The sequence below is a fragment of the Trichophyton verrucosum genome, assembly GCF_000151505.1.
Source record: "Trichophyton verrucosum HKI 0517 chromosome Unknown contig00376_1.f1.exp, whole genome shotgun sequence".
Lineage (NCBI taxonomy): Eukaryota > Fungi > Ascomycota > Eurotiomycetes > Onygenales > Arthrodermataceae > Trichophyton > Trichophyton verrucosum.
Genome location: NW_003315386.1, coordinates 51,875 through 63,377, shown reverse-complemented (window position 1 = coordinate 63,377; position 11,503 = coordinate 51,875). Strand labels below are relative to the sequence as shown.

Genomic DNA, 11,503 nt, shown 5'->3' with positions numbered 1-11,503 from the left:
TGTTATAAACTTGCTATAAGAGTATAAGAGTCACACGCTCTACCGATTGAGCTAGCCGGGCTGATGGAGGCTCTGGCGCTCTTGTCGCTTAATGAGCCGCAAGGATATGTACTCTGTAGATTTCGATGGCCGACGAGGCTGTGGATGAGACTAGTACTACATGTTAGAGCTGCTGGTGGCAGATGTAAATGGTTCTGTTACAGATTATCTCACGTTCATGAAGATTTTTATATTGAAAAGTTGAGTGTGCGATTTTTTTTCTTTTCCATGGGCACGTGAGCATAACTAACTAGGCGCGAGCTGCAGTTTTCTCTTGCAGGGATGGAGATATCGTATCATGGCGATGGAGAGTTGTTCGCGATGCTGCATCTTGACTCTGTCCAATACATCTCTGGTGTCCATAGCCCCAGGATCTAATAAAAGTACATGTAAATGGCTACATGTATGTATATAAAGCGTTGGTTACCTCGAAGCTGGGGCGACAAGGCTTGTCCACGGAAGACTGCCATCTGGCTCCGGCGTCACTCACGCACAACCTACACCAAATCACACGATGCCATTTTATTATCCCGCGCCCTGACTGTCTACTGTATCTATCACCAAGGGGAGCTAGGCTCCCTTTATACAGAACAGCATGTCTGTTGGCAAGCCACTCCGGTCCTTACCTAAGTGATACCAAATAGCCTAACAAAGCCCCAAGGAGATCGACTATCTGATGGTCGGCCACTCATAATATGCGGACCCTCCGGAGTTGGCAAAGGAACGCTCTGCCAAAAACAAGTCTCTTCTCTTCCAGACGTCTATGCCCTCAGCGTGTCCCACACAACTCGGAAACCACGAGCCAACGAAGTTGAAGGGATAAACTACTTCTTCGTACAACCAGAGCAAATTCACGTTTCTCATCTCACAAAACGGTTTTGTGGAACACACCACTTTCAACGGCCAGATCTGCAGAACCAGCAGACGGACTATCTCGGATCTAGCAGGGATAGGATCGTTATACTTGAGATAGACGCGGAGGGAGTTGAGCACACAAAGGGTGACTCCAGTATTGATGCCCGGTATGTGTTTACTCGACCTCCCAGCCTTGAGGTGCTGAAGTGTCGGCTCAGGGAACGTGGGGATGGAGGGTGAGGCAGAGATGTTCAGGGGAGGTTAGCGCAGGCGACTATCGAGCTTGGGTATGTTAATGTCCCGGGGTTTTTCGATAAGGTCATTTGTCAATGATGATTTGAACAGGGCGCACGAAGAGCTTGTCGGGTTTGCATACTCGTAGCTTCAGCCTGAGCGATGCTTAAGTGACAAAGCCAGTTATATCGGATACTTTTTTTTAAGACAGCTCCCCGTTACCACCAGATGTAGGGACATGTAAAACATAGTTAGTAGCACATACACAAGAACTGAAGGACTAACAGATGAATATATTGCTTGATATTGGAACGTTGACTACGGAGTATCTGAAATGGTCAGCAGATTTGTGTCGGTTGTAAACCATGCGACTGGTGGTAATAATAGATATAGTTCACCAATCAGCGAGCATTCTCGAGGAAAAAGGAAGTTATCCGGTATTTCTATTGGCTAAGAATACGCTTCATCTCTGAGACTCCATCCAAAGCAGTGCCTGCAGACAGTGTCTAGAGCATTGTCGACTGGCCTTTCGCCAGAGAGGCTACAGCGACTTGTCTGAGGCCTGCGCAAGTTCGGAGACACGTCGTGCGGGAGGAGTATGGAGTATACGGTCAGCTATGGGAGTGAGGACGGTGTTGTGCGTTGCAGAGAAGCCGTCGATTGCCAAAGCGATTGCAAACCACTTGGGAGATCGAGTGATGACCGTTCGTGAGCAGCAGACCCGCGCAATCCGCCAGTCGCCAGTCGAGCTATATAACTAATTGGACGTGCAGCATAACATCCAAGGCAATCCGTACGTGAAGAACTACGAATTCGACTACACCTTTCCGCAATGGGGCCGTTGCAGTGTCACGATGACCTCCGTGCTCGGCCACCTCCTCGGCCATGAGTTTGAGCCGCGATACAAGAGCTGGACTTCATGCGACCCATCTGCGCTTTTTGACGCCCCCATCGAGGTTTTCGTTAGTAGCGACGGCGAGCCTGTCGCGGACAATATCAAGCGGCACGCTCGCCGGGCCGACGTGCTCTTTATCTGGACCGACTGCGACCGCGAAGGCGAGCATATAGGCACCGAGATTCGGTCAGTGGCAGCACAAAGCAACCAGGCTCTAGGTCGTGCTGGCGGCACTGTAAGAGCACGTTTCTCCAACATCGAAAGGACGCATATCATCCATGCCGCTCACCGTCCTGTCAATCTCGACGAAGCGCAAGCCGACGCAGTGGCTTCACGCATCGAGCTTGATCTTCGTGTGGGCGCAAGCTTCACCCGGCACCTCACTCTCAGCCTTCGCCCTCTACTCCAGCGAGGCAATCTGTCAGAAGCCTCTCAGTTAATCAGCTACGGGAGCTGTCAGTTTCCTACGCTTGGCTTCATCGTCGAGCGCTACTGGCGCGTTCGGAATTTCATCCCGGAACCATTCTGGAGCATCAAACTGATGCATCAAAAGGCTGGAACATGGGTGAACTTTAGTTGGGCCCGCAATCATCTCTTCGACAGAAGGACAGCTGTTATTCTCTATGAGCGGTGTCTCACTTCGCAGAATGCTCGGGTCCAAAAGGTCAAGACCACGCCAACGAGCAAGTGGAAACCTTTACCGTTGACTACTCTAGAGCTTCAGAAGTGCGGCAGCAGATTCTTGGGAATGGACAGTCAAAAGGTTCTGCAGCTCGCAGAAAAGCTATACCAAAAGGGCTGGATTAGCTACCCTCGAACCGAGACAGATCAGTTCGATCAGGGTATGGACCTTCGCGGCCTCGTCCAGAAGCAGGCGCAGGGCGGCCGCTGGGCTGATTATGCAACGGCGCTGGTCGAAGGTGGAGGAGGCTTTTCGTGGCCCCGTAACGGACATAATAATGATAAGGCCCACCCGCCTATTCACCCGGTCAATTTCGTCAATCCAGCTACGCTCTCACTTGAAGAGCAGCGTGTTCATGAGTTCGTCGTCCGGCGCTTCCTGGCCTGCTGCAGCAAAGACGCCCAGGGGTCAAAAACCGACATTAGTATCCTCTATGGACCGGAAACATTCCATGCATCTGGCCTTGTAATATTGGAGCGTAACTATCTCGATGTCTACGTTTACGATCGGTGGAGCAACCAAGAACTTCCCCCGTTCATCGAAGGCGAGGTCTTCGAGCCGACCGAAGCCATGCTCAGTGAAGGCAAGACGTCACCACCTGGATATCTAACGGAACCAGACCTGCTTGCACTAATGAACGCGAATGGTATCGGCACCGATTCCACCATGGCTGACCATATTGTCACAATTATAGACCGACAATACGTCGAAGCCAGAGCTCAGCCAAGGCAGGCGCGGCATGGACATGATGAAGAAGAAGAGTCCGAGGAGTTGCCAACCCAAGCGAGAGGCGGAAATTGTCGTAGAGGAAGAACTGCAGTAGCTTCTCGTCGTGGTGGCAGGAATAGCGGTGCTGGCCGTGGCGGTGCTATCACAGGTGTTCGGGAGTTCATACCCACGACGCTGGGCGTCGCTTTGGTTGAAGGTCATGAGAATATGGGCTTCGAGACTGATTTGATGAAGCCGTTTTTACGCAAGGAGGTAAGATTATGTTCTTGATCAATCCCCGTCACGAGCTGGCTGCTGATGACAGGTGTAGATGGAGCTAAAGATGAATGCCATATGTAATGGACAAACGACTAAGACTCGGGTCGTTAACGAAACCATCGAGCAGTATCGAGGGGTCTATACTCGCATGCAGCAACGTCCGGACGTCCTTCGTACGGTGAGGACTGACTCTCAGTGTACCTACCTACTACTCAGCTAATGTGATTGTAGGCTGTTCGGAAGTATGTTTTCGGTGAAGTGAACTGAGGATTGTCGACTTCACTATTGAACTCCACCAATTGCCTACAATCTTATGCAAGAACTACATTCCGACTTGGCGTTGAGTTAACTGCCCTCAGCCAAGCTATAAACGAGGCCCTATTATAGTGAGGTTGGTCACCAACCACAAGAGTTCCCTTAACTAATTATATTCCGTGGTGATCTGCTCGCTTCCCCAACAGCTTCATACCAGGGAATAACTAACTACCAATGAAAAGAAAGGAGAGATCGTCCAACCATCCAACCTCCAACTTCCTAGGGCTGTCTCCTTACCCAAACAGCCATGGGGTTCTTTTCCGCATTGAATTCAATTGCACTCTTTGCTGCATCTGTGACCTTGCCTGCGCCGGCGTTGATGGCTTCTGCGGTTGTCGGTGCTGGGGGTGGCAACTTTGTGGTGTCTTCTGCGACCTGTTGAATGCGGCTGTCCATCTGGCCGAGAATCTTCTCTTGCTCCTAGCGAGGGGGTCAGCTTGGGTCCCTGAAGATATCATACATATGCCAGGGGTGGTTGCTAGGCGTAATGTCCTCCAGATAGGGGTACTTACTTTTCCGGCGAGATCCTCAATCTTGGCCTTTGCGCCTTCGAACCAGCTGTTAAGTTTGCTGACGCTGTCCCTGACCTTGTCTCTGGATTCCTTGGGATCTTTGCCCATCTGCCCCGCGAAATCAGAGCTGATACCAACCAGGAGCTGGATACCTGGCATGATATTTTCGATAGACAGGTCGGACCACATCTTTGCAACCTCGCCGAATATCTCGAAATATGCTCGCATGAAGATGGCGCTCTTGTAGATTTGCTAGTATCTTCTTGTCAGACACGTTTTTCTGTTTCTTCCGTTCATTGCACAACGTCACACTTACAGTACGGGCCAGGTCAGTGAAGTTATAATTGCCAACCTTAAGGTCATCCAATTCGCCATCCGGGTCATTGTTGGCAACGTTCTCCTGGATTTTCCTCAAGAACTCCTCCACCACCTCCTCAACAATCACTTCGATGGTCGAACTGATCGAATTGAAAAATGTAACCAGGTCCATGACTCTGGTTTTGACAACGGCGATGAGGCGGATAGATGCCTCAAGGATAGTCTTTATGGCTGTCTATAATCTGTGTGTTAACCAATTGACCTGACAGGCTAAAATAGAGTAACAGGCAGGCGTACAAGATTCTTTTCATCGGTGTTAAGCTGCAACAGCTTGTTCTGTGCCGCCGCCAGATCACTCTGATCTTTGGTGAGAGCTTTCGTGGCCTCCTGGTAAGCCTTAGATGATGCAATATAGGCTTGCTGGGTCGTGTGCAGTCGATCTTTGGCGGCTTCGAGTACCGCCTGGCCTTGTGCCATCTGGGGGTCCTGAGTTTGTTGCTTATTGGGATTGGCCATAACCGTTTCCTATCAACTCGATTAGTTAGGCAACCTTTTCGCAATTGCGGGAGCAGGAATCCATACGGTGCTGGTTGATCCAGGAAGGGCTTTGGACACTGCAAACAGCTCATTTGCGTCAATGTATACAGGGTTGAAATCTTGCTGCCACTTCTTGACCTTTGCATCATCTGGGCCAGGGAGATCGTTCATGCTACCCTTCCCACCGAGATTATAAACCTCGGTAGCGATCTAATATGACCGCCTGTTGTTAGCTGGTGAACGATGGTGTGACAAGCTTGATCCCCGTTTAACTCTCACCTGAATAGAGGTTTGAAGGACTTGCTTGAATTTGACGCTTGGATCCTTGTCTGTTGCCACTTCGATGAATTGATCGCGAGCATTCTTCAGCATCTGCAGAGTGTATAAGAGTGACTTTGATCCAGAGCCAGTAGTTGTGGAAACCTCGTCCCAGTTGATACCACCACCATTTCCTTTGAACAGGATGGAATACAACACTCTCAGATAAACGATAGCTGGCTTAATTTGCACATAGGCAGGATCCGTGCTATTCTGAGGCAGAGGGACTTTTGCTTTTGGTTCAGGGGTTGGGAGAGGAGCATTCCCGTTCCCGCTTCCGTCATTTCCTTTCTTATTGAAGTCTTTGAACATCTTTTCTGCCTCCTCTGCTCGAGCAGTATAGTTCATGTTCTCCGTGTATGCCGTGGCCAACTGGCCCAGAGCAGTGACGAGGGTATCTCCAAGCTTACCAACTATTTCCTGGCCCACAAGGTCCCACCTATTTTGTTGAATTGTGTCAGCTTTTTGCTATGCTCTTCTGGCAGCCTACCATAAACCTTGAATTTCCCCTTATATCAACAGACAGGTAAAAGGAGCCGAATTCCTTTTAGATGTGGATAAGCATGGAGATGCTTAGATCCAGACAGGGGATTGGAAGGGGTGGCAGTGTCTACACCACGAGACAATGCATTTGCTTAATCCATCGATAAAGGCTGGGAATCCTAGGATTCATGGTAGGTGTATATGAAATTGTAAGACTCACCCACTGGGGAAGCTATCTGAAGCTTTCTTATATACGTTTGACGCCATCTGGAGCTGTTTCTTGAATGTCCTTGTCGCGGCTTTCTGGTTCTTGACATTGATTTCGTCAGCTTTTAAGATGTTTTGCGCTGCCAGCATTTGAAGCTTTGTTTTCGCCAACTGCTCCTCGGCAGATGATTCTTTCTCCACGCAGGAAGCATACAGCTCTGTGGCGTACAGCATCCAGTCATTAAACCCTTTGTCAATCGTTTTGGCCCTGTCATAGCAGTCGTCAGCGCTCTTTTTAATGCTCAGGAGGGCCCCTTTGAGCATTCTCTGAGCGCTTATGGGATCGATTATGATTTCCATGATACTATTGACCTAAATGGCACATTAGCCAATTTATATATCCAAATTATAGAATAGGCAATGGCATACCCTATCGGGGATCATGGAAGCAACACTGTGGATATACAGCATTCCACCATCAGCCGCCAGGAAGGCCTTTGTGCCCATGTCACCGCATTCGGTAAGATTGGCGCGGAGAGATTTATAGCTAGAGAGCGGATGATCAACTTGTGCAGCTTCCTACGCTTCAGGAGATTGCTTACTGGAGATATTTAAAACCGCCTTGAGGGGGGTCAAGCTCTATTGTAGCTGCGGTGTCGGACGTCGCAGCGACGAAGGCCAGCCCGGTAGAGTTGATGGCAACAGGGGCGGAACCCAGAAGCTGCTGCCATGGGTGCGCGAACATAGCTGAGGCCTTGATTTGAGCGACGGCTATGTCAGCCATACCAGGGAGGTCTCCAGGCCCCGAGCCATAGTCCATCTTTTTTTGGATTTGGACGGCATTGGTAACTTGTTCTTGGTCGTCTGCCATTTTGAATAGTAACGTTCATATAACGCAATGGGTACTCAATGAGATGTCCTGGTTTGCGGTGGTTGAAAGTCCTAACAACAGGCGACCGGCAGACTCCTTTAATATTACGTTGAGGAATAAGTCTTTCCGGGATATCCTCGGCTGAGTTGAGCCTTGTTATCGCTCTGCATATCGTGATATATCACTTACCATTTGGGGGAGTGAATCATCGGCTTACGTTCGATATCCGCCTGGAAATAGGACTCAAAATTGAGATGTTACCCACCTTGCAGAGCCGAGAAGTTTGAAACAGGATTTTAAGCCCGCTATTATTGAGACGCATTGTTCCAAAAAGTTGGAGATTGAACTGCATAGGCTTGCCTGCGTCATAACACCCCATGGGATTGCTTTCAAAGACTATGGTGGATGCCACGTTGATATTCTGTTTCTGCAGCGTAATCTTAGAGTCGGAGTTCTTGTTGGCTGGCAGGACTTTGGCTTCGCGGATGCATAGGAGTGCCCGTTCAAGATTGCTGGCAACGAACCAAATTCAAAATACCCTGGGCCCTTCAAACTGAGGGAACCCCGCTTCATGCCTCCATCTTCCTGCATTCAAGACTAGGCCCACTGGACAGGGTTTATCTGGCATGACAGCCTCTAGAAACAAACAGCTTGTGGAATAATTTTTCTAAGGCTAATGCGACTACGAGCGGGGAAATGGGATGCTCATCTTGATCCAAGGTAAGTAGGCTGAAGGAACACGTCAAAAAGCAAAATTTGATATTGAATTAACGACTCTATCCTAGCTACTATAGAGCGGGTAGTTGTTTGGGGAGAAATCGCTTGACGCGTGCCATAATGTCCTCGAATTTCTGATTGATAGGTTGGGGAATAGGGTCGTTACCGTAGGCGTGTTTCAATTCGTCAAGGATCGTCTCAATCTTAGGCGCAGCATTGAACTCGATCACTACCAAAGAGCAGAGGTCAAGTATTGGGTTGACAAATTCATCCCGAAAGAACGCATCCCCTGACGCAATAGTTGCGTTGTTGTACATTTTGTTCCCCAGTTGCACCATGTGAATGGCGTTTTCCTTCAACTGCCCGGTAGCCTTAACCATGTCATTGATATTGCCTGCGGTCACAGCAATAGCGGATGTCAAATTTTGAAGCTGTTCCGTAAGCACATCCAGCTGGTTTCTTTCGTTAATGTAGTCTGCTTCTTCCTTCTGCGTTTGGATTAGGTAGTTTCTCGTAGACATCAATGAATTATTCGCATCTTGTAGCGCTTGCCTCTGGGCGCCAACTGCAGAGGAGAGTAAGACATTCCCTGGCGCTGCTCTATGGTCAATCAAGCCAGCTAATCCCCAAAATGGTATAAGGATACTGAGCTAGAATAATAACATCATGATCAGTAACTAGAGTGCAAGACAACGTCTAGACAGAATACTAAGCCGTGCCACATACCCCAATATTTGTGTCCCTTTGAGCTTCCTCGTCGCTTCGGAGCTTTTCCTCGGCGGTTTTCAGCAGCTCTTCGTTTTTCTTCACCTGTTCAATCCAGGTTTGCTCTTGTTGCGACGCCTCCGCAATCCTTGTACCTAGGTCGTTGAGCGTCATTTCGGTGGACTTTTTGGCTTCCTGGACTTTTGCCAGTAATTTTGCGACCCGGGTAGAGCTTAGGTCGATACTCTTTGAAGGTCAGTCGCCAAGAGAGGTATTTTTAAAACAGGATCACAGTCCGCCTACCTCGGCTTGAATACGAGCTAAGTCGTCCAGGGTCCCCGCTGTAGTTTGTTGGACCTGCTGAAAACTTGCTCTCACATTTTGGAAGAGGGCCTTGCTTGGAGGCGTGGACCCAATACTCTCCACCTGAGAATTGAAATTTGCATGCACAAATACAGCGAGATTGTAAAGGTAAGTCATGCCATTGTCTATGGCGGCTGATATAGCGCGTGGTCCCTTGGTGCGCTCCTGCTTAAGACGCTCCACCAGCGCATTTTGGATCTGATGGATAGTATCAAGCTCATTATGCGCTGCTGTGGTATCAAACATGGTGAGAGTTGAATGACGAGAATTTTAATAGACAACAGAATGGAGATTGAGGGTAGAATGGTGGCATATCAAGTTTGATAGGTGTTGACTGAAAACGCAGACATTCTTATATAGAGGCCCAAGCCGCTTGACAGATGCAATGTATTACAAGGGCTCCGTGAAGCTGCACAGCATGTTAATATCTTCTAAACCTCTACAGTGATTTTTCATTTTCCTCGTAGCTTCAAACTTGCGTGTAAGGTTCCGTCAGGTCTACAGGAGCACTATTTCTCCGAGCTAGTTGACCCCAAATCTAGCACCAATTCTGGACCGGCATCTTCAATCAAAATACTTGGTTTTGGGCATTCATGCATTTTGTTGATATATCTCGTACGTGAAGATCGTGATCGTATGTTGCATGTTGTGAAAATATGTACATCATGTCAAAAAGGTTCAAGGCATGAGGGGCAAACGGGTAAGTTATAGTTGGTGTGTGGGGCCGTCCCGTGGTGGGGTAACTAGTTCCAAACCTTGATCGAACCGCAAGCCACAAAAATCCCTTGCAGGGCTGTCATCGCCATGCTTCTCCAGTAGGGTCGAAGAGAATGACCCTCCTCCAGCAACCCAGAGAGTATACTCCGGACAGGTCATCTACATACGTAATAAGCCGCAGAGGGAGATGAGTTGTTATAATTTTAATGACAGCTAGCTGTGCATAAATGTGAATGCCTGTCCTCGTCAGATGTCATTCGCGATACCCGCAAGGCACGACATCGGTGTACTCCCGCCGAATCACCTTCCAAAATACTCTTATTCAATTTAGTTAGTTGCTGAAGTTCAGACAGCCCAGATTAATTATACCACAAGTCGTCAAAATTAGAATATTTCTAAGTCTAGGCGCCATTTATACAATCCAGTTTTACATTCTTTGCCGCTGGCTCTTCAACCCTATAGCAAACAATTCGGAATTATTAAGTTTTAAACGATACCACGGATTCCAGGGCGCCTCGGAAAGTCATGCTTTGCCCGCTATTACTTGCCAGAATAGGCAACGGATTTTTTTTTTTTTAAAAAAAAAAAAAAAANAAAAATCAAAAAGTGATAAGAGATAGAGCAAAATTCCCCCACATGATGACTTTGAGTAACTGCAGTAGTATATTGCAGTTGTATTGCGTGTCTTTGGATGGTCGGAGCTGTTTATCCCCTCCAGGAGTGAGGGACCTCTGTGAAGGTGTTGCCAGGATGGGCAATCCAGGCCGGCAATAGATAGTACTGGGGAGTGTTCCCCACGGACCTCGGAGGTACTCAACGGACAGTAGTGCTGGAATTGTCACTTTTGGTATTTTGGCCTACTTGTTTTGTCATGGACATTTCACTTGTTCGAACTTGAAAGTCAGATCTAAGATATTGGTGGTTGGTTCGTGCCTGGAGTGGGGCAGGTGAGGACGGCCCGGGCCATGTGATCCGGCGACGGGATAACTATAATACGAAAGCTTATTAATGAATTACATAATAAGTTCTTGGCGAAAGCGACCCCAACAGGCAACAGGCAGCCTTTGATGAGCAAAAGACGAACAGCATAAAGCTGGCTGCATTACTTGTCCATTGATAATAATGTCATATGTGAGCTGATACCTTTCAATCTGCTGTATACTCATGTGTTAATGATATGCCAGTACCTACGCAAGCCTGTTCCTCAATTGTACTATTCGGAAATCAAGAAGCACGGTTTCCAAGAAACTCCAATCAACCACTTTTGGGCCCATGTTCTACCTCTATACTTTACTCAGGACAGGTTGTGTGGAATAGAGCTGGAGAATCGATCACTGGTAGAGGAGATTAGGAACCGTGCCAAGATCAAAATCCTAAGCGTCAGAAATGGCGTGCAAGGCGACTTCTTTAAGAAGGTGGTCATTATCAGTGCATCGTCCTGGAATGACATTACCAGCCAGCTGTTGGACTACCTGAAAGTAGTGCGTGCAGAGCAAAAGTATTCGGGGACCATTTACGGTATCTGTGCTGTTGGCAGCCATGTGTCCTTTTACTCCTTCAATTTTGAGCAGCAAATGCTGGAGTCTTACCCTGACAGATCCAACGATAAGCGATACGAACTACTGGAGAATGAGCAGGAGATTGATGAAATTTTAGGGGGTCTTGCAAACAAGATTTGCGAGGGAAGTTAGTGCTAAGAGAGTACTCCTGTCTAACTATCATTGTCGTCTTCCCACTCAAGGATAAGG

At 48.2% G+C, this 11,503-nt stretch overlaps 4 protein-coding genes across 4 annotated transcripts; 2 read left to right on the top strand and 2 right to left on the bottom strand.

Moving 5' to 3' along the window:
• Positions 1–1,982: 1,982 nt before the first annotated feature.
• Positions 1,983–3,704, top strand: TRV_04955 (uncharacterized protein; the record flags this gene model as incomplete). Its single annotated transcript, XM_003020915.1, has 1 exon — positions 1,983–3,704. One exon carries the CDS (start codon positions 1,983–1,985, stop codon positions 3,702–3,704), a length of 1,722 nt encoding a protein of 573 aa, XP_003020961.1.
• Positions 3,705–4,226: 522 nt separating this feature from the next.
• Positions 4,227–7,253, bottom strand: TRV_04954 (uncharacterized protein; the record flags this gene model as incomplete). Its single annotated transcript, XM_003020914.1, has 10 exons — positions 4,227–4,427; positions 4,520–4,771; positions 4,836–5,072; positions 5,135–5,362; positions 5,420–5,584; positions 5,654–6,160; positions 6,217–6,302; positions 6,400–6,754; positions 6,812–6,929; positions 6,985–7,253. The coding sequence occupies 10 exons, from the start codon at positions 7,251–7,253 to the stop codon at positions 4,227–4,229; spliced, it is 2,418 nt and encodes an 805-aa protein (XP_003020960.1).
• Positions 7,254–8,041: 788 nt separating this feature from the next.
• TRV_04953 (uncharacterized protein) lies at positions 8,042–9,284 on the bottom strand (the record flags this gene model as incomplete). Its single annotated transcript, XM_003020913.1, has 3 exons — positions 8,042–8,620; positions 8,697–8,870; positions 8,979–9,284. 3 exons carry the CDS (start codon positions 9,282–9,284, stop codon positions 8,042–8,044), a joined length of 1,059 nt encoding a protein of 352 aa, XP_003020959.1.
• Positions 9,285–10,927: 1,643 nt separating this feature from the next.
• Positions 10,928–11,446, top strand: TRV_04952 (uncharacterized protein; the record flags this gene model as incomplete). Its single annotated transcript, XM_003020912.1, has 1 exon — positions 10,928–11,446. One exon carries the CDS (start codon positions 10,928–10,930, stop codon positions 11,444–11,446), a length of 519 nt encoding a protein of 172 aa, XP_003020958.1.
• Between the last annotated feature and the right edge of the window lie 57 nt (positions 11,447–11,503).